Below are 27,161 nucleotides of genomic sequence, written 5' to 3' on the forward strand. Positions count from 1 at the left end.
GGCAGGCTGCCTGGCAGCAGTTGGATGTGTTACCCTCCTCACTAGGCATATTGGCCCGTAATACTTATTTAATGTTAGTAATAAGGATTTTGCTAAGGATGTGGTTGATATATGGAAGGTAAAAGCGAGGAGGCTGTTGTCAAGGAATATAAAGGGTTGCAGGCACATTTAAACCCAAGGAATAGCATTTTCTCTAAAGCGATGGGGAAACGTAAGGACATTTTCAAGTGGGGAGAGTGGGGGAGGGCAGAGGATGGTCAGGTACCCCAAAGCAATGAGCAAGAGCAGTTCTGAGGATTTGTGGTTTGTGTGTTCATGTGACAGCACAGCTGCTGAGCTCTGTGACCTTCTAATGTTTGAGCCCCACCTTATTCACTGCATTGTGCTTTTACCACGTTAATTGCTTCTTATGTTATGGTAAGCTCTTCACGGCAGTGGCACCTCTCCTGTGTCCATCTGGCACGCTTGATCCTGTGTGTAGTGGCAATCAAATAATAGATGAACAGCAAACATCTCAATAGCCATTATTATGCTACTGCTTTCCAGCCGTGGTATTGCTGTGCCACTTTTAATAATTCAGAAGTGATGGAGAGGTGGGGGAGTGAAAGGGCTGCAGCAATCTTTGTTTCTCTCTGTAGCGGGTGATTCCTCCTTGGTGGCTCTGTAGTTACCACGGAAACAGGAGAGGGATGGCACAGCACCAGCGGGGCTGGAGTGGGACTTGTGGGTCAGCTCGGTGGCAGCTGCACATCTGTACAAAGGGGAAAAAACAGGGCTTGCCCTTCTTTGGCTTGGTGCCTTTTCCACTCTTTCCCTCAATGGTTTTGTGAAACTTAATTGTTAAACAGGTGATGCTCCCAAATGTTGGTGTGTTTGTTAAGGAGTCTTTTTATTACTTATTCTAGTAAAAATATGCAGTGTCAGAAAATGATCATTACTGGTGATCTGGAGGAGTTGGGTGAGGTAGTGTAGGAAAATGATCATGAAATCTTTCACTTGAATAAACTGGAGTCCTAGTTATAGCGAGACTGTCACTACTGGAAGGTTGTTTAACATGTTTGAAATGCACTGGCACTTCAGGGAATAGATTTGCTGGAAAAGACTAAGGACCACTTCACTGACATTTGCTCAGTGCAGTATTCTCTGTTTTGATCAAGGCTGAATCTCATTTTTAGTAATTAGAAATATATATCCTAATCACCTCTTGCACTAGCTGTACTGACCTGCATAATGCCAGTCTGGGAAGCTATGGAGGGAGAGGCGTACGAGAGCAAGGGAGCAGCGCCCTGCATCTCCAGGTTGTCATTGTAGCTCCCGACGGCAGTGCAGTGCAGGCATTGGGAGGGGGAGGATGGGCAGGCAAGGTTACCCCACTGCATGTGTTTTAGGGCTGTATCCATCTTTAAGCTGCCTAATCTACTAGCATTAGCCGTGATGTTTGTTTTATACCTGTGTTAGGTGCTTAGATTTTCAGCAGTTATGCTGGAATTCTTCTGAGGGAACGACTAAAAACCTCTTTTACCTAGGGATCAGAGTGGAACTTGGTGACTGGCTTGAGAGAGACTGTTGGGCTATTCTCTAATGACAGGTAGAAGGAGACCATTCAATTCAATATCTCTGTCACTCCTTTCAATGATAGACTACATAAGGTTAAACAAGATTTTCTGTAACAACTTAGTTTGTTGGCAGCTGCCTGGCAACTGTTTGCTTGATTGCTTTAGAACAGGACCAAGACAATAAAATCCCATGTAAACCCACTCTTCTTTTGAATTCTGTGGCAAATAAATACTCTTTTCCCCACCAGAGACTTCTTTGAAGTTTGCATTCAACAGGAGATTTGTCACTATGGGACGAAGCTATGAGGCTTAATTTCCTTCTGCCTAGTTTATGTACACAATTGAGGTATCCCTGTATAGTGAACTTAAACTTTAACTACATTTATGAGCACATAATGAGATTGTTTGTCCCAGTTACCTTTGTGAAACCTTTACAACTAGTTCACAGACCTTCTCTTGCCCTCCATTTGCCTCCCTAGAATATGCAGACTCAAGGTTCAAAACCTTCAGCATGGAGTATAGCTACTTCAAATTTGTAATCTGTGAAGCAGAGTTAAGAGAAAATACTATGTACTAGCAAAAGCTTAACCATAAACTAAAGTTCAGTATCTCTCCTCCAAAATGTCAGATCCTGAAATTTATTTGCTGATGCTTTAAAATTCTGATAAAAAAAAAAAAAAAGGAAAAATGAAACAAACAAACAAACACAAGTGGAACAACACACTTGGGGATGAGAAGTGATGTTCAGGAAACTTACTCTGGGTAGTTTCTTACAACTATCCTTGTGTCTTCGAAAGGGATGCTACACTGGTACTCACAATTGAGAGATTTAACGGGTTGATCTCTTTTTTTTTTTTTTTTTTTTTTTCATTTTCAGTTGTATGTTTGGTTGTGGGTTTTTTTGAGAAAATCAGCCTTTGGAGAAGTAGATGTTGACAGCAAAAAAAAAAAAAAAAAATTGCATTGAAAAATAGTAGTCCAAGATGGAGTTCTCTTCTATTTCCTCTAGATATGGCACTGCTGGGCTTAGCTTTGATCTCTCTGAATCTAACATGTCAAATGAGCTCTTTTTAGTTGAAAAATGTCTTCAATATAAACTGCAAACTGCATTTGAAAGATCAGTTAGTTGTCTCTTTCTAATACATGCTCATGTATAGCAATTGTTCTTCAGTTTCAGTTAACACACAAAATGGAATGGAGTCGAGCACTGTGGTTCTTATTGCTGTTGCTTTTGCCACAGTTAAAAATGCACTAAATCAATGCCACTGGATTCAGGAGAGGTCTCTGAATTCAGAAAACATCTATTGAGTGTGTGATGTAATTTTTATGAAGTCATTCTTTAGATTAGAATTGCAGTTTAGAAAAAAAATTATTTCTACTGTAAGTATAGTAAAATTGTTGTTAAATCCTAATCTCGCAGTATGACTGGGATTAGTTTGCTGTTCTATGACACTGTAGTGAATAGCTTCTTTATCCCCAAACTACATGAAAACTACTTAGTGTTTCGTATGAGGTTCTGCCATGCGTGTGTTTCAGGCAGCTTGACATTTAAGGACACATGCACATCTCCCTCTGCCCCAGCAGCTGATGTAAAATGAAAACATCGTATGCTGTGAAAAAGCAACTGAGAAGCAGTTCATGTAAAAGTGTGCTGTGCAGGTATGTGAGCTGCGCACGATTGCTTGTGTAATTCTGGCTCAGTTTTGTGTAACCCTAGTGCACAGGAATGGTGTGATTGCTGTGTATCTGGAGTAGAAAATGCCAGTGGTGTTGGTTTTGTAACTCATCCTTTTTAAAGGGATTTTACTTCAACTTTTAGCTGAAAATTAATCTCTTCATCTTTCAGTTGATGAATATGTAATTAAAAGGATGAATTTGAATAGGGCTAAAAATTTATAGTCTAAACAAAGGTTACAGGAATGCTTCAACAGAACTGATTCAGTAATGGTTTTGCTCTTGGTTGTTCTCATCCTCCAGGAGCATATCAGAAGTGCTGCATGTAATAAAACATGCTATTCTGCCTCCTAACCCAATGTCTCTGAGCTCAGAAGCTGATTCTGCTGGTACTCATTGCTGAGGTGTAATCAGGCAGGATCTGAACACTTGTAGAAATTGGCTTCTGGGTGCTAGGAGGTGCATGCTAGGACTGGTTACCCTTTTGACTATTGGCTTACTTATTTGTTTCATGCTTTTTGGGGGGTTTTGTTTTGTTTTTGTTTGTTTGTTTTGGTTTTGGTGTTGGTTTTTTGTTTGTTTTTTTTTTTTTTTCAAAAAGAAGCTGAAAACTATGACAGTTGTTTCTCCCTCCAAAAGACACGCTAAACCTAAGCTTCCAAGTCTTACTGTAATTGTTTCTAAGTTGCCCTCTTGTTATTTTAAACAGGTCAACACTAGAACTGTATTTACTTGAAATAATTGGTGAAGGAAGATGTTGACTCCAACATTATCAACTGTTGTTTTTTGCTCCTAATTTAGATAAAGGACAATTTTTGTTATTTAGGAAAACAGTTCAGAAGAAGGGACAAAATTGACAAGTATAGGACTTAATGTTTAAGAACATGGAATGTTCTTAATAAACTTAATGTTCGTAATGCTTAAGACACTGGAAGAAATAGATTTTAATCCTGCATGTTGATTTTGGGTTAAAATTTTCCAAATGAAAAAAACTTCACTATTAAAACTTACTAAAAGCTTCTTTATGAGTCTCAAAAGCACTGAATTGGATTTTAAATCTGATTTTGTATTTAACAGAAAATACCTCAGTTTCTGTAAAACTTTATGGTTTCTGTACCAGTCTTGTCCTTTTCCTAGGATCTTTTTGATACATCTTTTGTGTAGATATATCCCAGTTTGTGTGTGTAGTAACTCTTGTTAGCCGTCAAAAGGATTGACCAGTCTCTTGCATAGGACTCTTCTTATTGTCAAGAAGTGGTTGGGTTTTTGGTTTTTGACGTTCTTAAAATCTTGGTATGAATTAAATGCAGTTTCTACTGCAAGACTTTGAGGATTAAAGCTGTATTTACAAATGAGGGGAAAAGGCATTAGACAATTAAAGGCATTTTAGGGGGCTGCAGCTCATTTTGTTAGATTATAGAAGTATTTAGTCTTGCACAGATGAGGGAGTGATGCTCTGTCCAACTCGGCTACCACTTTAGCTGATATTGGCAGGCTTTATAGGAGTGCTTTATCCCTTTGATTAGACCTTGATTGCCACTCAAGAACCAGATACAGCTTGTAGCCACCTCGCTTCAACTTGTGCAAGCATATGATGAAAGAACACGAAGATGGAGTTTTAAAGCATACCCCCCCCCCATCCTCTGTGTTTGAAAGGCTTACTAAGGTTCATCAAAGAAAGAATCCCTTATTTTTGGACAATTCTGAGCTTTGGTTTGCAATTGAGCGCCCCTCAGAGAGGATTTTGAAAGTTTACTTGCCTCTCTGCTATGTATTTTCAGGTGCTCTCACAGTTGGCCTTGTGCGACAGTGTCAAACCATCCATGGACGTGACAGGACCTGTATTCCTCCACGGCTGCCTCCTGAGTGGGTCACTACGTTATTTTTCATCATTATGGGAATCATTTCACTAACTGTCACATGTGGTTTGCTGGTGGCTTCCCACTGGCGAAGAGAAGCTACTAAATATGCCCGCTGGATAGCTTTCACTGGAAGTAAGTGACCTCAACTACACAGTTGACCTGTATGCAGGATAAACTGGTGGAGTTAAAAATAACACTACAGTGTTGTCAAGGAGCAGTGCTTAGGGCTCTTACTGTACAAAACTTTCCTTCTCTTTAAATACCACATCTGGGGAAAAAGAAAATGCTTCAAAAATCAAGGGGTTGGTATCTTAAGTGACTATAATTGAGAGGGAATAATAGTCTGTGGCCCAAGGTGAGAGAAAGGAAGGCCTGATCCCCTTACCTTCCTTGGGCAGTGCCATTAATTGACCTAAGAAAATGAGCAGGGATAGAAGAAGTCAGTCCTGAATTGAGTGTCTGATGGTCTTTCATATTTCCCCACTTCCATGTATACAGGACTTACTCCTAGCAGAATGGCTGGGACTGAAAATTCCCTCCCCGAGGAAGAGGAGGCACTTGATACATCTGAGACTTACTACAGTCTGAAATCTGTCCCTGCTTCAGGTGTCTCATGAATACCTCAGTCAGGGTTGATGTTGGTTCAGTCCTGCTTCATGCTCACAGCAGGTGTTTTATTCAGAATATCTGCATCCTAATTGGCTATGCAGGAGGATTGCCCACTGCAGAGCATCTGCTGTGCTTCACAGCGCTGAGACTTTTGCTTCCGTAAGTGACCCGCAGCAGTGCTTTAGCTGGAGGGATGAGTACCAGTGTTTTTCTGCCTCCCTCGATTCTGCTCCGTATGAGCACCAACGTACCTCCTCACAGCTGAGCCTTCTCTGGCAGCCCTGTGTTTCCACGCAGGGAAACACATCCTATGGCTACTTTGGTGCAAAAGAAAAACAGTTATAATGAGTAAGGGGAATAACTTTCAAACTTCCTTTTCTTGGTGTGTGTTACAGGCTTAGCCCAACTGTGAAATGGTGCCTTAATGGTGGGGATGACAGCATGAAAAAACTCAAAACCTGAGGGCTTTTAAATTGACTTGAATTATGACATACCACTAAAGGTAGTGTGAACACTAAATAGAAAATGCAAGTTTGTGGTTTACACAGGCATAAATAAGCTTTAATGGAACTTTGTGACATGTAATGATATCTAATATGAATGAGATTTAACCTTGTTTCGGGGAAGGAAATAATATAAAAAAGCGCTCAGCTTCAACAAAGGTACTTCACTGAGGCACTTGTACAATCAAAGCCATTCTTCTGACAACTTTGCTACACGGCATATTAAATTAATAGTGCAGCTCTTGCAGACAATGGAGCTATTGAAATGCTGTATCTGTTGTGATTGACTTTTATTTATTTTCTGGTGAATGATTAAAATAGCAAAGATGAGTATTACTGAATATTCCATCCCCACTTTTCCAGTGCCCTTGTTTATCTATATGTATTTCATGTGTATCTAATGTAAGCAGGGAGGGTTTAAACTCAAAGCGCCATATAAAATTAAGATGCTTACAGTAAGCTGAAGTCAAAGCTCTAGGGTAAAGAGGGTTTTTGGAATACTATATATTAATAGTTGATACCACAATTTATTTACTGAGGTTTTTTTCTTAAATCAGAGCTTGTATTTGGGGTTTTACATATTTTAATGGTTTTTTTTTTTTTTAAATATCTCCAATGGTCATATCCCTCTATCTTTAGTTTTCTACAGCTGTGATGGTTAGTTCAGCCAAAAAAATCTGATACCCCAAGCTGGTTGTTTTTTTTTTTTTTTTTGTAGATTTCTTTAGGCTTGCAACAGGTCCATTATTAGAAGTCTAAATATAGGAGGACATTCTTTTCTTTCAGTGCCTGCCTTTTTGTTATGAGATGTTTAATAATGAAGCATACTAATTTGTTCTTTTGCAAATCAGAATTATTCATAATTCTATTAAGATATGATTGCTCCATTGCCGAAATTCTAAAATTCAGTGTCTTTGGTATCCATCTCCAATATTAGTCTGTGACCTTTGCAATGATGATGGGAAATTTTATTGCTTAACTCATTTGTAAGAAAAATCACTTTTGAAAAAAAGAAGTGAATGGGAGGAAGAGTTCTGTAGTTTTCAAAAAATTGATGAGAGTGACTTTTCTGGTTCATTGGATAGCAATGCAAAGTAGTAATCTATTTGTAGATTATTATCAGGAGACATGTTAACCATGTGGAATCAACTCGGAATACCATGAACAGGTCCTTCCTGTGAAGTGACAGTGCTATAAGATGAAAACATGTGTAACTCGTTAGAAGGGAGCGGGGGAAACTTCATAGTTGTATTACATCTCTTCTGCAAGCAACTTAAGAGCCTAACGCAGGCTGCTAGCAGATATTCTTCTTGCAGAACTTTGTGAATGCAGCGTAGGACATGCTGTCCTAGGCAGGCAGGGAGGTCTGCTGGGACTGCCAAGGGCAGCTCTGAGCCTGGCAGCTCCATTCTCTTCAAATGCAAGAGGGTCTAGAGTAAATCATCTAAGGGCAAAGGAGTCCTCTTGCCCAGCCCTTTCCTTGCAACTCTGACAGCAGCAAGGAGAGCCCTGTAAGAGGTCGCTCTTGCCCAGTTCAGTCTGGAATTTATGAATAAATATATAGCTTATATTTTTCATGGAATTTTTGCATGTAATCTTGTCACCTTGGATGACTCCAGATTTTTTTCAACCGTGTACCTATAAATATGAATTATTGCCAAGAGTGGTTTTGTCTATCTTGTTTAGCTGAGAGACACACGAAGGACAAAAGTTTGATCTGTCAGTTCTCTTTCCTGGATACACTTCTAAAGTGATACACCCGAGAGTATTTACTAGCAAAGCGCTTGCATCCTTCCCCAGGCATTGATGGTTTTAGTGCACATAAACTTGTCTTTCTGGCTTCTCCGCCAAACAGCTTTGTGGAAAGGAGAGATATGACCCTCCTCCAGGTCATACTGCATAAGTGACACACATCTTCTAAAGGCAAATGTGAAAGTTGTCCTTTGCTTTCTGTAGAGAAGAGTCTTTTAAGAATTACAGTATACCTAGTGATGTGATAGGTATTGTCACTTTGGGCATAGATACTACCAAAGCTATCACTGACGTTTGAGTCCTGTTAACTGTAGTAGCAAATTCGTACAATGTTATGGAGAGTGGATTCCTTCTTGTTTGTGCACTGCCCAGGTGTTTGTGTGGTTCTTCAATGAACGAGGTATTGCAAACTCATAGCTGTGCCTCACGTGTCGATGACAGCCTAAGATCTGATCAGCTATTCCTTTGCATGGTATTATTTACTGGTTGCTCAAGCGTGAGCTAACTACCTATTACCATCCCAGCTTCTGTACCACTTCATCCCTAATTATGCCCTGTGACATAGTGGCATAAGTTGGTAGCAAAAAAGCAACCTGGCTTTGGTATTATTCCATGTATTTCTGAAATGGCCCCTTTTTTGCTAGCCCGACTTCAAATTTATGTAAACTCCTTGCCTTTTCAGGGTGCTTGTTATGCCGTCTTCTGGTTTAGAAGGTAGGTAATAAATCTCAAATGTAATATCCGTGGTCCTTAGGACAGATACTGTGAGGTTCCATAATTAGAAGCAATGTCCAGAGCTTATTCTCTGTGGAGGCGACCTAGGTGGTCTTATGTATATTATAACAATCTTGGCTATTGCAGGAATTCACAGAGCTCCCACAAGATCTGTTTACATCTTACACAATTCAGGTCTCTTACCATCTGCTACAAGTAGAAAGGGAATTAATTCTATGCCTGCTACCACTGAATCGGGTGTTTCTGTGAGATGTGTCAAGGGAAGAGATGCTGGACAGAAAAATCATAATTCTACCTTTTTTCCAGCAGTTACCAGAGAGTCTGTTATTCTTTTTGCCTCAGGATTTAAATGCTCATGAGTATTATGGACTTGCTTTTTGGAATGCAAGTAAAAACGGGGCAGGATAATCACATTCTTAACTAACAGTAGTTATCCCGGTGTTCCCCAGTGAATAAAGTGCTTCTGTGTTATTAAAGATTTGTACCAGGTGCTGCTTTCTATGTTATGCATCTCTAAAGAGGCAAGCAGGTACTACAATGAGCACTGTAAAGACTAGACCATAGCTTTTTCCTTTTTTTAATATGCTGTGTCCTGGATTTTTTGAAGTTGTCATTGGATGCTGAAAACAATTTCAAGCTAAAGAATTACAGGAGCTAAGTGTTCTTTTCTTTTTTTTTTTTTTTTTTTGACAGCCACCATTCAGAGGCAGACTGGAAAGGATTGTGTTTTGTTACCCAAATATATTTGGTCATATGTAGTCATTAAGTGTCCTGTCTGCAAATTTTCCTGCCCAAGAAAGAATTTAAAATCAAAAGCAAGTACTCTTGAGGGAGAAGTTCTTTATGGGTTGCTGGAAATGTTGCTGGAAATTCACCGAGTTGATACTACCAGATATGGAGAGTTATATTTGGGTCACAGCTTGTATAAGAAATTCCTATCCTCTAGCTTACAAATCTCCTTCTAAAAGAATAAGGTACTAAGTTAAATGAGCACTTCGTATATTGGATTTTCTCCTTAGTTTCTTCTTTTTTAAAAATAAATTTATCATGCAGTCTTTTCTTAATGCCTTCTCAAAACTTTGCCATGATTCAGGCTTCCTAATCTGTCAGAGATTTGATGAATCCATTTTTTATTTGCTATTTCAGTAGACTAAAAATGCAGACCACACTAAGAAAAAGTGCTTGGACACCCTCCCAGCAGCACATGTGCACTGTGTGTATGCACTGTGGAAGAGAGAAGATGACTGGTTGCTTCTGTAGTAAATGTTTAAAATGTGCATGCATGTCAGCAGTCTGCACACTGCCTGCACGTGCAGAATTAATTTTTTCTCCTGCTGTGAACTGAGGTGGTGTCGAGGTACCTGCACCCTTCTGTCCTGGGGCAGGAACACCAGGAGACGGTGGGCACGCTCTGCTTTGTGGTACAGTGCCACTAGCAGGTCTCAGACCTGGGAGCACTGGTGCATGTACGTACAACACCCCCCAAAGAACAGTGGTTTAATAGAGAGGGATAAAGATCTATTCTTTAACCGTATCCATGAGGCCATCAGAACTTTTCCAGCTGTGTAGTTCTTGAATGTAATAAAGAAGATTTAGTCTTGAACGTGCAGGTTGTTTTTGGAATCCTACAGCTATTTCCTGTAAGTGTGTTATTGTTAAAATATAATAGAAGCTTTGTAAATAACTGGAATGCTCATCAGGGACAAACTGGATGTAATAGGAAGCGTGCTGAGTTATGATAATGTGACTCATCTTCAGAATATTGTTCAAATTGTTAGTAATTGTATGTTGCGTTAATAATCACACATCAACCACTATTTTCTGGACCACTCTAGTATAGAGCTCTTCTGTGCTTGCACAGGACTGCTCGAGAAACACATACCCAAGCTTTCTCTCCTCAGATGGACCAGCTGTTGGTTACAATACAATTAAATAAAGGGAAACATTCTTTAAGGATTAGGTTGTGTAGTGTGAAATTACATGGACCAATAATCACGTAGATTAAAACCTTCTAGATTATTTAATGTTTAACGTCTGGTTGCTGGTTCTTTGGTTTTGTTTTAATAGATGGCCTAACGAGGTAGAACTGAGCAAGAATGTAGTAACTATGCAGTTGCCAGATGTTTTTTGTTTGTGGATCTGCCGGTGCTGTTACATTAAACGCAAGACACAAGCTCCCTCCAGTGGAACACTAGATTTTTTTTTCCTGCTCTGTATTGCCAGCTGAAAGACAGGCTCATCCTGGTGGCACTGCTCTTGTACTCAAGATGCTGTGTAAGCTGCATCATGCGTTTTGGAAAGCAAGGAGCAGCTGATGTTCTGATGTGGATCATGGTTCATGAAACAGTCCTCTTTTGTTTATGCTGAAGTCCTACTTGGACACTTCTTGAATTCAGATTTATCATGTCCATAACTAGTCTCTTCTATAGAACACGAATGGTTTTTCCTCAAAGCTGAGACCTCTACTGTGCAAATCATAAGCTTTGAGCATTAAGGTATAAAATATGTGATCAAGTATTCATCTTGGGTAAACATGGAGTCCATAAAAAAAACAGGTTTCAGTATGGGCATGCAACACTGTAGCTGGGTAAAGCGGAGCGTGTGTATTGAGTCAGGAAGAGCAGTAGTGAAGTGACATTAAAAAATACTGAGGCTGCTCCAGCCCATCATTTCCTCATTTGGAAAGACTAGAGACTTTGTCCTGGTAAGCCCAAAGGGTACAGGCGAGCTCCTGAATTTCTTTTAGGTACCTCTGGAAACAAAAGCAGCTGCAGCACTGCTCACAAGGTGATGGCTATTAATGTTGCCAGTGATTTTTACTGTTGCTTTTTTAAGTTTGACTTGTGGGGAAGCTCAAGTAGGGAAAAGCATCCCCCGAGTTTGTTCTGTCTCTTAGTGGTGGAGAAGAGAAAGGGGAGACAAGGTCAGCACCCGTGTCCCTTCCAAACAAACAAAAAGCAGCAGTCTGTGTAAACTGAGAGAAGACTGAAAAAAATAGCATGTAATGCACTTTATTCAGGCAGGAGCATTGTAACTTGGCTTGAATTTTCTTTTTCTTGCAGCTAGGTTTATAGGTAGACTTTGAGGACTAGGAGAGGCTTCAGTGTTAGCTGTGCATCGTGTTAAGAGATGGTGGTATGTAGCTTTGTCGGGTTGGTGGGAGAACAGAGCAGGCTCAGCCCTCCTCTCCCCCCAGATATAATTTAGATTTGGTTGAATAATGGGTATGGGGATGCCACATTCCACTCAAAAATAATGTTCGAAACAAACTTGAAATACATGGAAGTGAAATAAGAGTAAAGCACTAATAGTTGACTGAACTGGTAGAATCAGATAAAATTCTGTGTCACTTTAATACTGATTAAAAAGGCCTGTGAAATCCATAATGTAATTCTAATGAATGGCTTTAATGGGAGTTCTGGTTTCTTTTTTGTACATCTGCACAGAGTCAGTTGTAAGCATGAGCCACGTACATGTAAGTCTTACTGTTCAGGTGAAAAAAAATATCCTCATTGTTTGGTTCTCTTTGTTCATGGAGTCTGAATTTTAAGTTTTTCTCCAAGAAGCTTAAGTTAAACTGAATCAGAAAACCTTCTTTGTATTCTGATGGAAAATCTTAAGGATATTTAATTACTTAAGGAAACACTCATAACTTTAGGAAGTTTGTAATGTAAAAGAATCTGTAATGACAATCTATGTATTTTCTATTTTTAGCAAAATTGTTTTTACAGAAAAGGAGTTTATGTGGAAGAATGGGAGAGGGCAACTACAGTTGGAAAAAAACCAACTCTGATAATAGAAAAGGAGTTCCTTCAACGTTGAATATTAGTTTATCTTGAACTTGGGGAAAAATTACTCTAAAATAACTGGAGAAGTAGTGAACTCTGTAACAAACTTGTGGATGGTGGTAGAAGTACATCCCCCAAATTTTTATTCTGTAAAGACTGTTCATGATCTAGTGACCAGGACTGAAATTACAGTCAAAATGGGGGTCTTTCAGTCTTTCTCATGAGACCCCACCTGGAGTACTGCATCCAGCTCTGGAGTCCCCAACATAAGAAGGACATGGACCTGCTGGAGCGTGTCCAGAGGAGAGCCACGAGGACGATCCGAGGGCTGGAACACCTCTCCTATAAGGAGAGGCTGAAAGAGTTGGGGCTGTTCAGCCTGGAGAAGAGAAGGCTCTGAGGAGACCTTATTGCGGCCTTCCAATACCTAAAGGGGGCCTACAGGAGAGCTGGGGAAGGACTTTTTACTGGGGCATGTAGCGATAGGACGAGGGGGAATGGCTTTAAACTGGAAGAGGGCAGGTTCAGATTAAACATTAGGAAGAAATTTTTCCCTGTGAGGGTGGTGAGGCACTGGAACAGGTTGCCCAGAGAGGTTGTTGAGGCCCCATCCCTGGAGGTGTTCAAGGCCAGGCTGGACGTGGCCTTGGGCAACCTGGTCTAATGGGAGGTGTCCCTGTCTATAGGCAGGGGGGTTGGAACTCGATGATCATCTTCAAGGTCCTTTCCAACCTAAACCATTCTATGATTCTTGGGAGTAGATGAGGAATGTTTTAAAAGCAAAATAAAGCCTACTCAGTCATTTCAAGCAAGTTAGGTACTGGAATATCTCAGCTCTTCGGTTTGGTCAGAACACTTTGCTTGCTTTTCTGGACTGCTCTATGAACTGGTAAATATTTTGACTTCAACACAGCAGTGACCGTTTTTTCTTTTCTCTTTTCTTTGCAGTGATTCTATTCTGTATGGCAGCCCTAATATTTCCAATAGGATTTTACATCAATGAAGTTGGAGGTCAACCATATAAATTACCCAATAACACAGTGGTTGGGTCTTCGTATGTACTGTTTGTCTTATCCATTTTCTTTACAATAGTGGGACTTCTATTTGCTGGCAAAGTTTGTTTACCTGGCTGATGAATGTCTGAACTGCAGGACTTTATTTTGGAAAAGAGCAAGACATGAGAATTGCATTCTCAGGAGGATGCCTAGATCAGACTATCAAACACTTACTGAAAAGAGGAATGCTTTGACTTATTCTCACTATGCACTTTGGATGAAAAAAAGGAGAGCCTTTCCCATAACCAAATACAGACAACGTTGACTAATCTCCTGAGCATACTTAATGCAGTCAGGTCTGCACTGTGATAGGAACTAGTGAAGAATGCTTTACACTGAGAAGCATAATGCCCCATTGTTACTGTACTGTTCCTGTTTTTAACGTCTAACGATTTGGAAGTCAAAGTATTTATGAACTTTGTGGTAGACCAGAGGGTTGCAGAGGAATTCAAGTGAGGCTGGCCTCGCTGTTTAGGAGATTAGTATTTTACATCTTCCTTCTGATGAGCAAAGCCTTTGGCACCAATGTGGATCAATCTTGCATTACTGCACCAAGAAGCCAATAGATCAAAACATGTTCTCTAAATGTATGTAACAGCAAGAAGACATACATCCCCTCCTCCCCCATAAGCTCTAGAAAAACACTAAGGAACATTTTAGAGGGGGATTTCTTCCTTATATTTATATAAATATATATATAAATATATATATATTTTGCTGATGCAGTATACAGTGTGTGTGTATGTGTGTGTGTGTATATACACATATATGTATATATATGTATATACACACAAATGGTTCCTGGAAAAGAACTCAGAACGCTTTGCTAGCAAAACACTGTGGTGTGCAAAACTAGAACTCAATAGAAAAAAGCCATTTCTCTGAAGGCCACATAGCTGAGAGTCTTCAGTTTACCTCATTCTTTGTAGCAGCCCTTGATTTTAACAGTTTTTGTAATAGGTACAAACGATCCCATGCCTTTCTAGGTGCAATTTTAAGTTAAGCTAAAATTCTTTTTATGGTAATTTATTTGTATATGAGGGTAGAAGGTGAGATCATGTCATACCTTAAAGTTAAAGTCCTAATTTTGGGAAACTGACACTATTTAAATTATTAGCAACTGTTGTACAGAAAGCCTCTTTTTCTACTGCATTGTTACATTAGCATTCACACATGTTTGAGCACAGCATTTTACCGTAGGTAAGCATTTTTCTAGCACATGTAAAATGCAATGTTTAAAGTAATGCAAACACTATTCCATTGTAAACATGGATGACCTTATTTTCATTTTAGTTATTAATTCATCTTTACAAAAAAAAGCAATATAATTGTTTAAATAATATATGCCTTGTTTACTAACGTTGTTACTTTAAATGTGGATTTAAGGCCCACCCAAATTTGGAGTAAATATTCCTTACTAAAGGTAGTTTTATTTTTCGACACAAGTATAAACCTTTGAATCCATAGACTCCTCGCTATGAGGGATTCACTCCTCAGTCTAACCTTGCAGAAAGTAGTTTAGTGTCCCAGGAAAGCTGCCTGCACTATCAGTATTTATTTTTCAGTTAATATGTGGTTTACCTGAGATTCATTACGAAAACAAAAAAACGGTATGTTTCAAGTGCTCTTTCATTGAGCTATTAGAACTGCATTACTAAATAGACACGTTTCTAAAATGTTAGTGAAAGTGTATTTTAGAATGAGGTGGTTGTTAAAATATAATCAGCAGTTTCCAAAATAATCACTTACCAGATAAGCTTAAGTGTTTGAAAATAAGACAGTTTTTGCACAATTCTTTTAAACTGTGTGCCATTCAGACCCTAGTGGGTCCCTGTCATCCTCCTCCACCTCTTCCCTCTCCCCCTGCCAACGTATTTTAATACAAAAAAGTTATTTGTTGTATTAAGTATTTTTTCTTTTGGCATTTTTGAACAAACTTGTCACTGGAATGGTCTATAAGCTACCTTTTTTTCCAGTCAGCTCATTCACAGTTAGAGGGGGAGTGTTTATGGATCACTGAATTTTTCTAAAGTATACGAATATGTAAATAGAGCCAGGCACCTACGTGGAAGTAACATGTTAAATATGATTTGGTTCCTAATTTAAGCCTTCATCTGCATTGGTAGTCTGAGGTCCCCAGTGATGTTGGTGGAGATAAAATGCAAGGTTCAGCGGCTGGATGTGTATCTGAAATTTTGGTGTTATCACTGCTGTATCCTAAGCTGAAGTATTCACTAAAACTGAGATCATAAATTGTTGGGAAAAAAGCGCTCTTCTTTTTTCCAGAAGTGTCACTCTTGTAAATAGTTCTAGGAGATTTTTGTAACTGGAACACAGGTGGTGGTAGGGGGGAGTTTCTCAGCTGCTAAGATTTCTGCCCCCCCCCCCCCCCCCCCCCCCCCCCAGCTTACTTATTTCAGTTATAGTGACATCCTGTATACAGTGGATTTAGGCTTTGATTAAATGGATCATCATTTAATAAAAAAATATAAACACTTGTCTTGGAGCATACCCAGACTGTGGCTGGCTGGCTGGAAATTTATCTGATGTGCCAGTGCTATTGCTATGAATTATTAAATGATAGCAGAGATTTAACGAGTAGATTGTTTGATTAAATATTTGAGCATTTTAAATCCAGAAATAGATGCAGCCATCTGCATTTAAAAAAACCCCACCCAGTAATTGAAGAGACAGCTGTCAACAGTTGCTTTTAATAAGGTCACTAAGTACTATATAGTACAGTATTAATTTATAGCAGAAAATCATATCTTGTAAACTGTATATAAAACACTGTTTTATGGTGCAATCATTTGTCAAACTTATGTCTGTTACTTTTGTTTTAAAGTTGTGTGCATTCTTTTCATACCTAAGAGCATCACTGTAAAATCTGCTGAAGACTATTTATAGGTTTTATTTGCACAAGGTTTTGTTTTAAAGTACAGGAAGTTCGTATTGAACATGCCTAAACATCTGTAGACTTTTTCAGTTCATGAAAAGCAAACGTTTCCATATGAATCGTCTCCAAAGGTGGTCCCGTATTTGTGTTGAGTGTTTACATAAACTTTTCTAGTTCTGCCAGCCATTATTTTTAACTTTTTGAAGGACAGCTCATTTCATATGTCACTAGAGATCCTTATTTAGTCAAAATTCCCCCAAAGGTTTGGTGTCCCATCATAATGTAATTTGTGCACGCTTTGTCATTTATTTGCCTGACAAAATGTAAGATCAGAAACTTAAAATACCTTCAGAAGGAAAATTAGTTAATTTGTCTGTATAAATCTTACCGTTGAGCTCAGCTGAAATAATTGCCTGGAAGCTGTTTGTCTGCGACCTGGCGAGGGTGTGCTTCCCTGAACGCTCCAGTCCAACCATTTAATGTTTTTTCCCTGTTGTTAATCTTGCTGGTGAGTGATACCAGTTTCCCGAAGACACTGGTAGCAGTGGTAATGTCCTCTGGCCAGATTCGTGCCCTCCTGTCATGCCTGTGTATCAGAGCCATTGTTTAACCACTTCAGAACACAACTGTAGATTACTGTTTGCCCCAACACACACACACACACACACACACACACACACACACGAGAGGGAAAAAAAAAAGCAGCAAGCTGTCCTTTAAAAACCTTTGTGAAGGATGAAAATAATGAAGGAAATGGTGTCTGCAAGGGGGTTGTCCTGCCTGGGCGTCACGTCACTCCCCGCTCGAGGCCTGACCGTCTGCGTCCCCCGCCCCGGCCTTTACTGAGGATTGTTTTCTAATTGGTTAGAGCATTTTTCAATTAATGATTTCCGAACAAATGTTAATACAAACTGTATAAAATGAACATAATTTTCTTCACTTGTATTTTTGTTATTGAGCAAGTTTATCAAAATAAATTGTCTACTAAAGCGACTGGCCCCGGCTGCGCTGACTGGAACAGGTGCCTTGGCCTGAGGACGCTGAGGGGGCCTGGGGATCCCTGTCACCCTGTCACTGGTGTGGTGGTGGCCACCCAGGATGGGGACATGCCCAGGCTGGGGTGGGGGGAGGGAGTACGGGGAACGGGGGAGCCTTTCCCCCAGTGAGGTGAGTCTCTGGGGACGGGATGGTGTGGGGTCGGGGGCTGAGGGGCCTTTCCCCCTGAGGTGAGGAGAGTCTCTGGGGAAGGGATGGCGTGGGGAGAGGGCTGCTCAACACCCACTGCTGAGCTCAGGAGCACAGGGAGCTGGGAATGGATTGAGGTGGAGGAGCCCAGCAAAGTGAAAAGCAGGATTTTACCATCGTTTTTGCTCTAGTTTTATTGCCTAAACCTGAGGGGCAGCTTACTTACACGCCTCCATCCCCGTGTCTCGCAGCCCGGCTGTCTCCAGCTGCCTGCCCCCCTGCTCCCCCTGGCTCACACTCGGCCCCATGGCTCTGGGTTTGCTTTGGTTAATCTTTTTGTCTGGTTGAGCTGTGTATCTCCTCTCCCAGCAGCTGTGCATACATACAATTACTGCATAAAATCCCTTAACAAATAACTTGGAGAATAGTTCTTAAATATGTTTTCTGTAGATGGATAATTGTAGATTCTATTTGCAGTTATTTTTTAATTTGCTGTTGTTCCACATGCAATGTAATTATTATATAATTGCTAAGAATACCTTTTTTTAATAGGGTACATTCCTGAGGATTTAAGATTTTTACTCTAATACTTTGTCTTTCTGCTTTTTTTTTAACAAGGCTAAGTCTATTCATATAACGGATACACACATCAGGAAAATGGCACAGACAATGATTGGGTTTTGGAAAAAGTTGGGTAAGGTTACTGTTACAAAATCATGTTGGGACTTCATACCTAGATATAGAGTAAATAACTGTAGCTTATATAAACTATGTTGCTTCAAAACACTTCTCATCTATCAAATGGATTGTGTAAACAAGTATCAAAGTATAAACCACTTCCTACAGAAAAAAAACTTGTAAAGACTTTATGTCAATACAGAAATATTATGGGTAATGAAGTCATCCCATAAAACTCATTGTCTTGTAGGGTGTCCATGAAATCCAGTCTACAGGGTGATCATCCACCATGGCAAGATTTTACTATAGCTGATCTAGACCAGATAATGGATTGCTGGTAACGTATATCAACAAGACACAGAATCTGCTGGTAAGCAAGTTTCCCTTTTAAATGGAGCAACTAGAGAAGTAACACATAAATACAGAGTGGGGAATAAATAAGCTGAAAGACAACTGAGATGTTTCCTTATGTACCTTTGCATATACACACAGACAATTTCACTGAAGTCATGAAACTACATATAGTTAGTTTCTCTGCAGAGATGAATCTGTCTGAAGAAATGGGGCAAAACAATAAAAATCAACTGTTGATACTGCATTTTACTTTGGAAAAGCAGAAGACAATATATACCCCTTCAAACTCTGTGAGGCGGGTTTTGGAGATGCTTAATTTTTCTTCCTCTCTGCTAAATCACTGGGGTGTTTCTTTTACTAAACTCTCCTATTGTTTTCCTTCCTGTCTCCTCCAAATTAAGCTCTCCTTCCCCTTCCTTTAGCTCACAATCTGAGGGTATTCTGAAACCTGCTTTTCCTTTGCATCCCACATCCAAAAGAGTATGCCAGTACCTAAAATTACGTTGTGCTTGGATACGTGCTGCCTACCAGCAGCTATCCTTAGGACTTAGATTTTTCTTACCTTTGAACAGTACATTTAATTTCTCATACTGCATTTGATTTTTTTCTTATAGACCTGATCCATAGAGAGTACAAATGAAGAAAATACAGTCTAAAAAAGGTGCAAAGCACAGAAGAAAATGACTAGGAAACTACAGTTTAGAATCCTTGCAATTAACATCAGAGCACCTGATAAATGAAGGCAATATTATTTTGTAAGTGCAACACTGCCCTTTCTTTAGTCAGTCCTAATTTGTGTGCATCTCTGATGCTAATGATACAAAGTGTTCCAGGCAAGAAATGGTGTTGAAGAGAGAGAGTTTACAGAAGAGACTGTTAACAATTTTGAGTCTAGACCTTCTGCATAAGTATCAATCTTGTGTATGATTTTGATGTGTAACTGATTCTATGTCCCCATCCCCCATGACTACAGGTACTGCCTTAAATCTTAATTTGTTATCTCTGGGAACTTCAGAGTATCTCAGCATTAAATCCTTTCTGCTGAGATTTAGGGTAGGTGATAATTATATGTCACTATAGCTGAGGTTTTTTTTATTTTTTTAATGAAGAAAACTGTCAACCAAGTTTTTAAGTGAAGCTGCTCATTATAGAAAGGCAGCTAGTGAATGGTTGGGTTTTCACAGGTAATACTGCGTATTTGTGGGTTATGTTTACTGTAATTTGGGATCTAGTCATGACATGTGAAAGTTAAAAGTTTTCTAAGTGAATTTTAAATGTATAAAATCAAGGAAACTTCAGTTGAGGAAAACATGTAATGAATAGGGTTCAATAAGCTGTAGAGCAAGCATAATGTTTTTGCTGGTCTTCACAATATTTGTTAGACTGTTGGTAGGAGCGCTACTTCTTCAGCATACCTCACTGTGTCAGTCGTGAAGATCCAGACTTCAGAAGGCCCACCTTCAGCACGTGGGCCCTGTGCCATCTAAGTAAACTGTCTGCAAATCTGGCTTAAAAAAGAAGTAGCTTTTGTATTCTGAAAAAGCAAAAGGTTTTTTCCCTTTGAAATGTTGACTTAAACTTTCTGGTTGCCAAATTGTAAAAACTATACACACGGTATTAAAAATAAGTTGGTTGAAGTAAAACAATTTTGGAGGCCAGCAAGCACTATGTTTTACCTCAGGTTATACCTATTGTGAAATTAAATTATTGAAAGTTGTGCCGCAGTTAGTCTGGCACTTCAGTGAGCGTGCTACCTTTCAGTCTCAAGGTTATATATATTTCATGAGCGTCTTGAGCGATAGTGCAGTTTGTATTAAATACATCTGACAATCCCTCTCCTACCTCTAAGCGGAATAAGCCAGCAACTGGTTAGAAAACTTTTCAGCGATCCAGATTTTCAGACAGCTCTGTATCTAATCAGTCAAACAGCTTTAGGGGAAGAAGTATTTAAATGGTTAGCCCTGCAACCACCAGTTGTATGAGAACACCGAACAGTATTTTTAAAAGGTGATTTTGCATCTGTGAGAAAAAGGATATGACGAAGACAAATGGTTGAATGTTACATTGATACACCATGCAAGAGAACGCCTTAGCTAAACATGTGCTCTGCCTTTTGTCAGTCATTGAACTTTAATAGCACCAAGTGCAGTGGCTATTGCAGGACAGCAGAAAGGTAACTTTAACTTTGCAGTATATTTTTAGAATGGAACTGTATCATAGAATCACAGAATGGTTCAGGTTGGAAGGGACCTTAACGATCATCTAGTTCCACCCCCCTGCCATGGGCAGGGACACCTCCCACCAGACCAAGTTGCTCAAAGCCCCATCCAACCTGGCCTTGAACACCTCCAGGGACGGGGCAGCCACAGCTTCTCTGGGCAACCTCTTCCAGTGTCTCACCACCCTCAGAGTAAAGAATTTCTTCCTAATATCCAGTCTAAACCTACCCTGTTTCAGTTGGACCATAAGGCACACATTGCTACATCTTTGTCATCAGGCTACTTGGGAATAAGTCACCATGTGCATCTGTCTTTCCCTTCCACCTTGTTGGGATTGTTCCCTCCATTCTGTCCTCACCATCATTATTGAATTTCTCATGCAAGGCCAGCATGTTAGCTGAGACTTTTTAGTAACTGGCTTTTATTTACTTGCCTTGCCAGATTTGCAGTGGCTGCTGGGGAAAAAAAAAGAGTCTGGAAAAGTCCTGGGCATTACCAGAAGGGATATGGATGACAGGACAAGAAGCTCCAGGAACCCTTTGTGAATCCACATCCCCATCCCTATATGCTGTCACAGTCTCTGCATCTTACGAAGGACAAAGTTTTGAGTTGGACAGGTACAAAGCTGCCATTTTGTATAAGGTGAGCCTAAATTAGCTGCAGTTTCTAACATCCTTAACACCAGAGGATAGATATGAGAGGCAGGGACTGCAGAAGGAGTAGAGACTTACATGCTCCTCCTAAATGGCATCACCTGTTGCCACTGTTAGGGACAGAATACTGGTATAGACTTATGATGGCAGCTCCCACCCAGTAGGATGCTTTGTATGTTCTTAGGACATGTGGTACAGAGAAGAATGGATAGGAAAAGTGATTAAGTTTTAATTACTTTCACAGCCTCTGTCTTCTAGGTTGTTCTGCTGAATCTGTTTCTTTCTATCATAGTTAGACCTCTTTCTCCGCTGAAACAGTAAGTGCCAATCCCAGTGGTTGAAACCCTGAAATGATTAGGATTGCCATAATTAGATTGCAGAGGAAAACATATCTGTAAATTTTTGAGTCTCTAAACACAGTATAGCTCAGAAATAAAGATCAAAATTTTATTTCCATGTTGGTAATAAAAATAATTCCATGACTTCTGTAAACCATTGCATAAACGCTATAGTGTAGAAAAGTTTTAACAAGTGTTAACAATTTTAAACAGTCCACTACAAGTAAATGAGTATGCATTATAAATAATATGTTTTGTATCAAGAACAATTTCATTCACAAAATCATTTCTGTCTGTACACTCAAAACATTAACGGCTTCCATAAATTAAGATGAGTAAAAATTCCGTATTTATTTAGGGTCTGATGATGACCACAATTACACAAGCATAGTGTGACAGTAATAATATTACTACCTATATTTAATACTAGGATACTCTGAATGGCAATATAGAACAAAACAAGTATGTCTTCAATAATCCGCTATTCAAAGAAGACTAATAATAAGCCTATAACATGCAGCTTGGGATCTATCTGTAATTAGCATACTTCCGGTTAAATTACAGCTCCTAACTGTAAAAACCCTGAGAAATCACAATTTTAATCTATTATTCCCCAGGCTAAAATAATTGTGACAACATAATGGCATTCACATTAAAAATTATATTCTTACATAAATTAACACAGAACTTTGTCAAATACCAAAATGAATCTTGAAAATCTATTTAGTTTGCTTTTATGTATTTTGTGAATTCAGCAAATCACCGTACTGTAGTCTTGCTAAATATAATTTTAACGTACCCAGTTTCTAGATAGTGTATATAGTACAAGGACAAATACTTACAAAGGTCAGGTTTCACTTCTGACTTCTTCCGAACAGTCGTCTCAAGTCAACTGCATGTATTTGATTATCCTCCATTTTAAAGTACTGGTGTAAAAGTACATATTCATTTGTATTTGCAGTTGACTTGCATTAATAAGATACAGAAAACTTGGCTTGTAATTCCTCACAGAAAGAAGTTTGTGAAGAACAACTATTATTTTCATATGACTGCTGTGTATTGATAATGTATGGTTCAAGTGATTACCTAAGGATTCGTCTATAATTATAGCAAGTTGTCCAGTGTGAGAATTTCACACATAGGTATGTTTCTTTGGTATGCATTTTTTCCTTCTCCACAAGATAATTTGTTGATAGTTTTTAAATGTGTCTGTAATTCAGCACCAAAGAAACTTACAGGGAACACCTGCTAAATTTGCAGTACTGATATTACTACAGGACACACATCATTGTTTTCAAGATTCATCACTGTAAAACACAAAACATACAACTTTAAAAAGCAACAGACTAAACATATTAGTTTATTTCCTCTAAAAACGCAGCACATATAAACTATGAATGTCAATGTGACAATTCACACTGCAAGTGCTGTTTACATTCCTTTTTTCTTGGTGTCGCGAGATTAGGAAAATCACCTGTTACTACCAAAAAAAGGGACCAAAAATTAGGCCTAGGACATAAGCAAATGCACTAAAATACACATGAAGAACTATAAACTTTGACAAGACAGCACAAAACCACGCTTCCGTATCTCGTGGGCAACAAATGTCACATCGCTGCATATGGGCAGCTAAATGTGGCCTACGCTGGTTTCTTCTAAAATACCAAATCAAAAATTTTCACTAAGATATTTCTAAACATTTTTGTGAGCACAATGGTTGCAGAATGCTGTTCCACACTAGATAAATATTAGTAAACTGGTGTCCAAAATAACTGCTTGTTTGAAAAAGATGTTACATAATTTCAAACTATAATTACACATTATTCTTTGATTTGCTCACTGTTTAAAAAAAACAACAAACCCTTACATAACTAAGTTTGCTTTAGTCCAAAATGCTGTTAACGTTCAAAAAGATCAGTCTTTGTCATAGACTGCACAGATGCAAAAAGTACATTAATACCTACAGCCAAACTCGGTGATCCAAGTTCCTTTTTTTAAAAGTCCAAAGCTGGCTACACCTTTAAAATGGCAGTACCTTATTTTAGGACAGAAAAGTGTGTTTGAAAATGCAAATACAGTCCCATTTTATACTTTTCTCAGTAAAAATGTTTTAGACAAACTGTGTTAAAGTCAACAAAATCACATTATTAAACCCAGCTTTAGCTTTAAAGTGACCTTCGGACAAAATTTTGAAACAGAAGCAAGTAGAAGTGTATTTAGTACTAGTTCTCCCTTCGCAAAACTTCTCCAACATTCCTGCACATGGACATGTCTTAGGAAAGCAGCGACAAGTCTGTACATTTAGTTCTCACAGAAAATGTGTAATGATTTTTTGCTAACTCAAGCCTTTGTACAAAGAACGCCAAAACCCAAAGGAGCTAGTGATTTCAGTACTATTGGCTTGGGCCCTTTATTTAATGCTGACACGGTTCTAAAAGCTCTAAAACCGTGCTGACTCGGTTCTAAAAATTTCGACAATAATTTTAGTATGTGTCTTGGGTTTTGTTTTAGCATGACTGAACTTTAAATAGATTTAACTCTTTGCTGCCTGTGTGAACTCACTTTTTGTACTGAATACAGTAATACGGAGATACAAATCATGTAACACAGTAGTAGGTCATTTCAATCTAAGTTGTACTAGTGTCACACCTGACTTTAACAGAAAAAGGAGTAATGCAGGCAATTATTCCATGTAAGAAAAGTAAAAATACACAGTGTTAACATGCAGTAATTAATTAACTTCTCCTGAATTGCATGTTCCCAACTACCAGGATGAAGGAAGAATATTACCACCTTTTAAAAGAATCGCTGCGTCAAAGTGCCACTGCCTGATTTCATTCTTAAATAATTTTGTAGCTCCTTTCAAACATGCATTACTTCATTACTGAAAAAAAGTGTATTTTTAAATATTTATAAAAGCAAGAGATGTATTCTAGTTATTGTCAAATTGTTCAATACAAAATTAAGCAATAGAAATTATTTGCAAAATTATTTTTTTATGTCTTCTGCCATTTTATAGGATATTGGGCATAGGCACTTGGTAATACTATATATATCATATCTGTTCCCAATGAGTACCACACAGGTTAGGAGATGTACAAAAACTTTAAGACTACAAACATCCAAACTGAGGGAAGTACGCAAATGCACATCTGTTTACTAAAACTGATCTGTTTCACAAAATTGAAAACATGTCTTTGAATATGAAAGCATATATGCCTCACTGTTTTTGTCTCTGCTGGTACATTTATAAATACTACAATATGCAGTTAACTTATAAATTGTAAAAAAACCTAGGTAAGTTGTCATTTCTATTTAATCATATTGTGATTTAACAGTAAAACCATGTGAAATATTTTAAATTCACAGTACACATATAACACGTCATATTATTGCATATTAAAAAATAAACATAAGACCTAGAAAGCAGCTTGAAGCAATTTACAACATATCTTCTAACAAAACACAATAATTAAAAAGTGCTTTTATATTAATCAGAGTTTTTCAAACATCCAAGTAAACATAGTGTTAGACCGATTCCAAAATACTGGCTCTGGCGTTCCACACACCCCCCAGACATGGCCAAGGGACCATTTGTACTGTTGAGTGTGTAGTTACTGCATCTACGTATCCATCTTCTGTTAATGAAAATAACAGGTATAAACACTTCATTCAGGCATTATGGTAAGATTTATACAAAGTGATTACAGTGCAAATGAACCTAAGTAGCTTGTGCACTTGGAATGTTAAGTGGAAGTCAGAAAAGGCTGCGATGGAACTGGGGGGGAATGACAGAACCTCAAGACTACAGAACCTCATCACGTGACTGAAGGTGGGCAAGCCTCCTCTATCTTAAAACAACTAAGTTTCTCATATCAAAATGGAAATCAGTCTAGCACTATTAAATGCATTAAGTATGAGTGATATAATTCTTATACAAAATACAAACCCATAAAATTATTTAATTCATGAACATGATATGAGTACTATGCCTGTATTTTACCACAGATTTTTTTTTTTCTTGCAGCAGGGACATTCTTCTTGTGCAGCTGCACAGTGATCACATAGTACATAATGTTGACATGGAGTCAGGACAATGCTACGATCACCTTCCTGACATACGATACACTTCTTTGACTGAAGCTGAAAAATCACCTGTAAAAAGATTATTGCACTCAGTAAAAACTATTCCAAAGTATACAGTTGCGTTCTAGCAGCTCTATGCTTAGCTGTTCCAAATAAACTTCTAATTTAACAACACAAAGGACAAAGTTTTTTATGACAGCGTCGTGGTTTAACTAGGTAGATGGCAACTATGACCATACAGCCATCCACTCACTCCCTGCCCCGCCAAGCAGGGTAGGGAGAAGAGTGAGAAAAAAAAGAGAAAAAACTCACAGGTTGAGATAAAGACTGTTTAATAGAACAGTAAGGGAAGGCATAATAATAATAAAAGAATATACAAAACTGTGATGCAATACAATTGCTCACAACTCGATGATGGGTTGCCCAGCCCGTCCCGAGCAGTAATCGTGGATTCCCACCCCCCTGGCCAAGCATTTATATACTGAGCATGACGTCTATGGTATGGAATATTCCTTTGGCCAGCTTGTCCTGTCTGTGCTCCCTCTCAGCTTCTATGGAAAGCTGAAAAAGTCCTTTACTAATGTAAACATTACTTAGCAAAAACTGAATTTAGGTGTGTTATCAACATTATTCTCATGCTAAATCCAAAACACAGCAGTTACTAGGAAGAAAATTAACTCTATCCCAGCTGAAACCAGGACATACAGTGGAATTGAGGATCGTAAGATCAGAGCACTCACAACCTTTAAAGTAGCAGCTGGAGGATATACTCCTATACGGTGCTTTTAGAAAGGAAAATATCTAGGATTGAACTTCTGGACTGAAATTTTCTTGCATAATTGGGATGAGTGATGCAAACAAGCAAAACAAACAAAAAAAAAAAAAAAAAAAAGGAAATAAGCCTTTTTCATTGACATACACTCCTTCATTTTGCCGTTGCAAACCACTGTTACATTTTCTCATGCCGTGGCAGATGTTCGCATCAGGAAAAAAAATGGAAGAATCCCAAATGTGCGATACTTTGAATAAAGCTACCGATACGGACTTTGGACAGGATGTTACAACCGCAAATAAATGTCTCCATACGATAAACCATATCAACCCTATTAAGGAACAAGAAGAATCGAAAAGCATCTAGAAGCCGTGTTAATTTTTGAAGAGCAAGACATGGTTCAGACTAAGAGAAGAACCCAGAACACTATGTGTGGCACTGCCTAA

At 38.7% G+C, this 27,161-nt stretch overlaps 2 protein-coding genes across 2 annotated transcripts in view; one reads left to right on the top strand and one right to left on the bottom strand.

Annotated features, from left to right (window-relative positions):
* MOSMO (modulator of smoothened) overlaps nucleotides 1-13,769 on the top strand; it is a 31,010-nt gene extending 17,241 nt beyond the window's left edge. Inside the window, exons 2-3 of the mRNA XM_082490653.1 lie at nucleotides 5,012-5,224; nucleotides 13,428-13,769. Of these exons, the coding sequence (XP_082346779.1) occupies nucleotides 5,012-5,224; nucleotides 13,428-13,612 (398 nt within the window). The 3' untranslated portion in view covers nucleotides 13,613-13,769. The remainder of the gene's footprint in view (nucleotides 1-5,011; nucleotides 5,225-13,427) is intronic.
* An 11,588-nt stretch (nucleotides 13,770-25,357) lies between these two features.
* Nucleotides 25,358-27,161, bottom strand: part of UNKL (unk like zinc finger) — a gene marked incomplete at its 5' end in the record, with an annotated part of 56,601 nt that continues 54,797 nt past the window's right edge. The window contains one exon of the mRNA XM_082490455.1: nucleotides 25,358-26,012. Coding sequence (XP_082346581.1) covers nucleotides 25,857-26,012 — 156 coding nt within the window. The 3' untranslated portion in view covers nucleotides 25,358-25,856. The remainder of the gene's footprint in view (nucleotides 26,013-27,161) is intronic.

This window comes from Vanellus vanellus (genome assembly GCF_965231255.1).
Source record: "Vanellus vanellus genome assembly, chromosome: 14".
NCBI classification, from domain to species: domain Eukaryota; kingdom Metazoa; phylum Chordata; class Aves; order Charadriiformes; family Charadriidae; genus Vanellus; species Vanellus vanellus.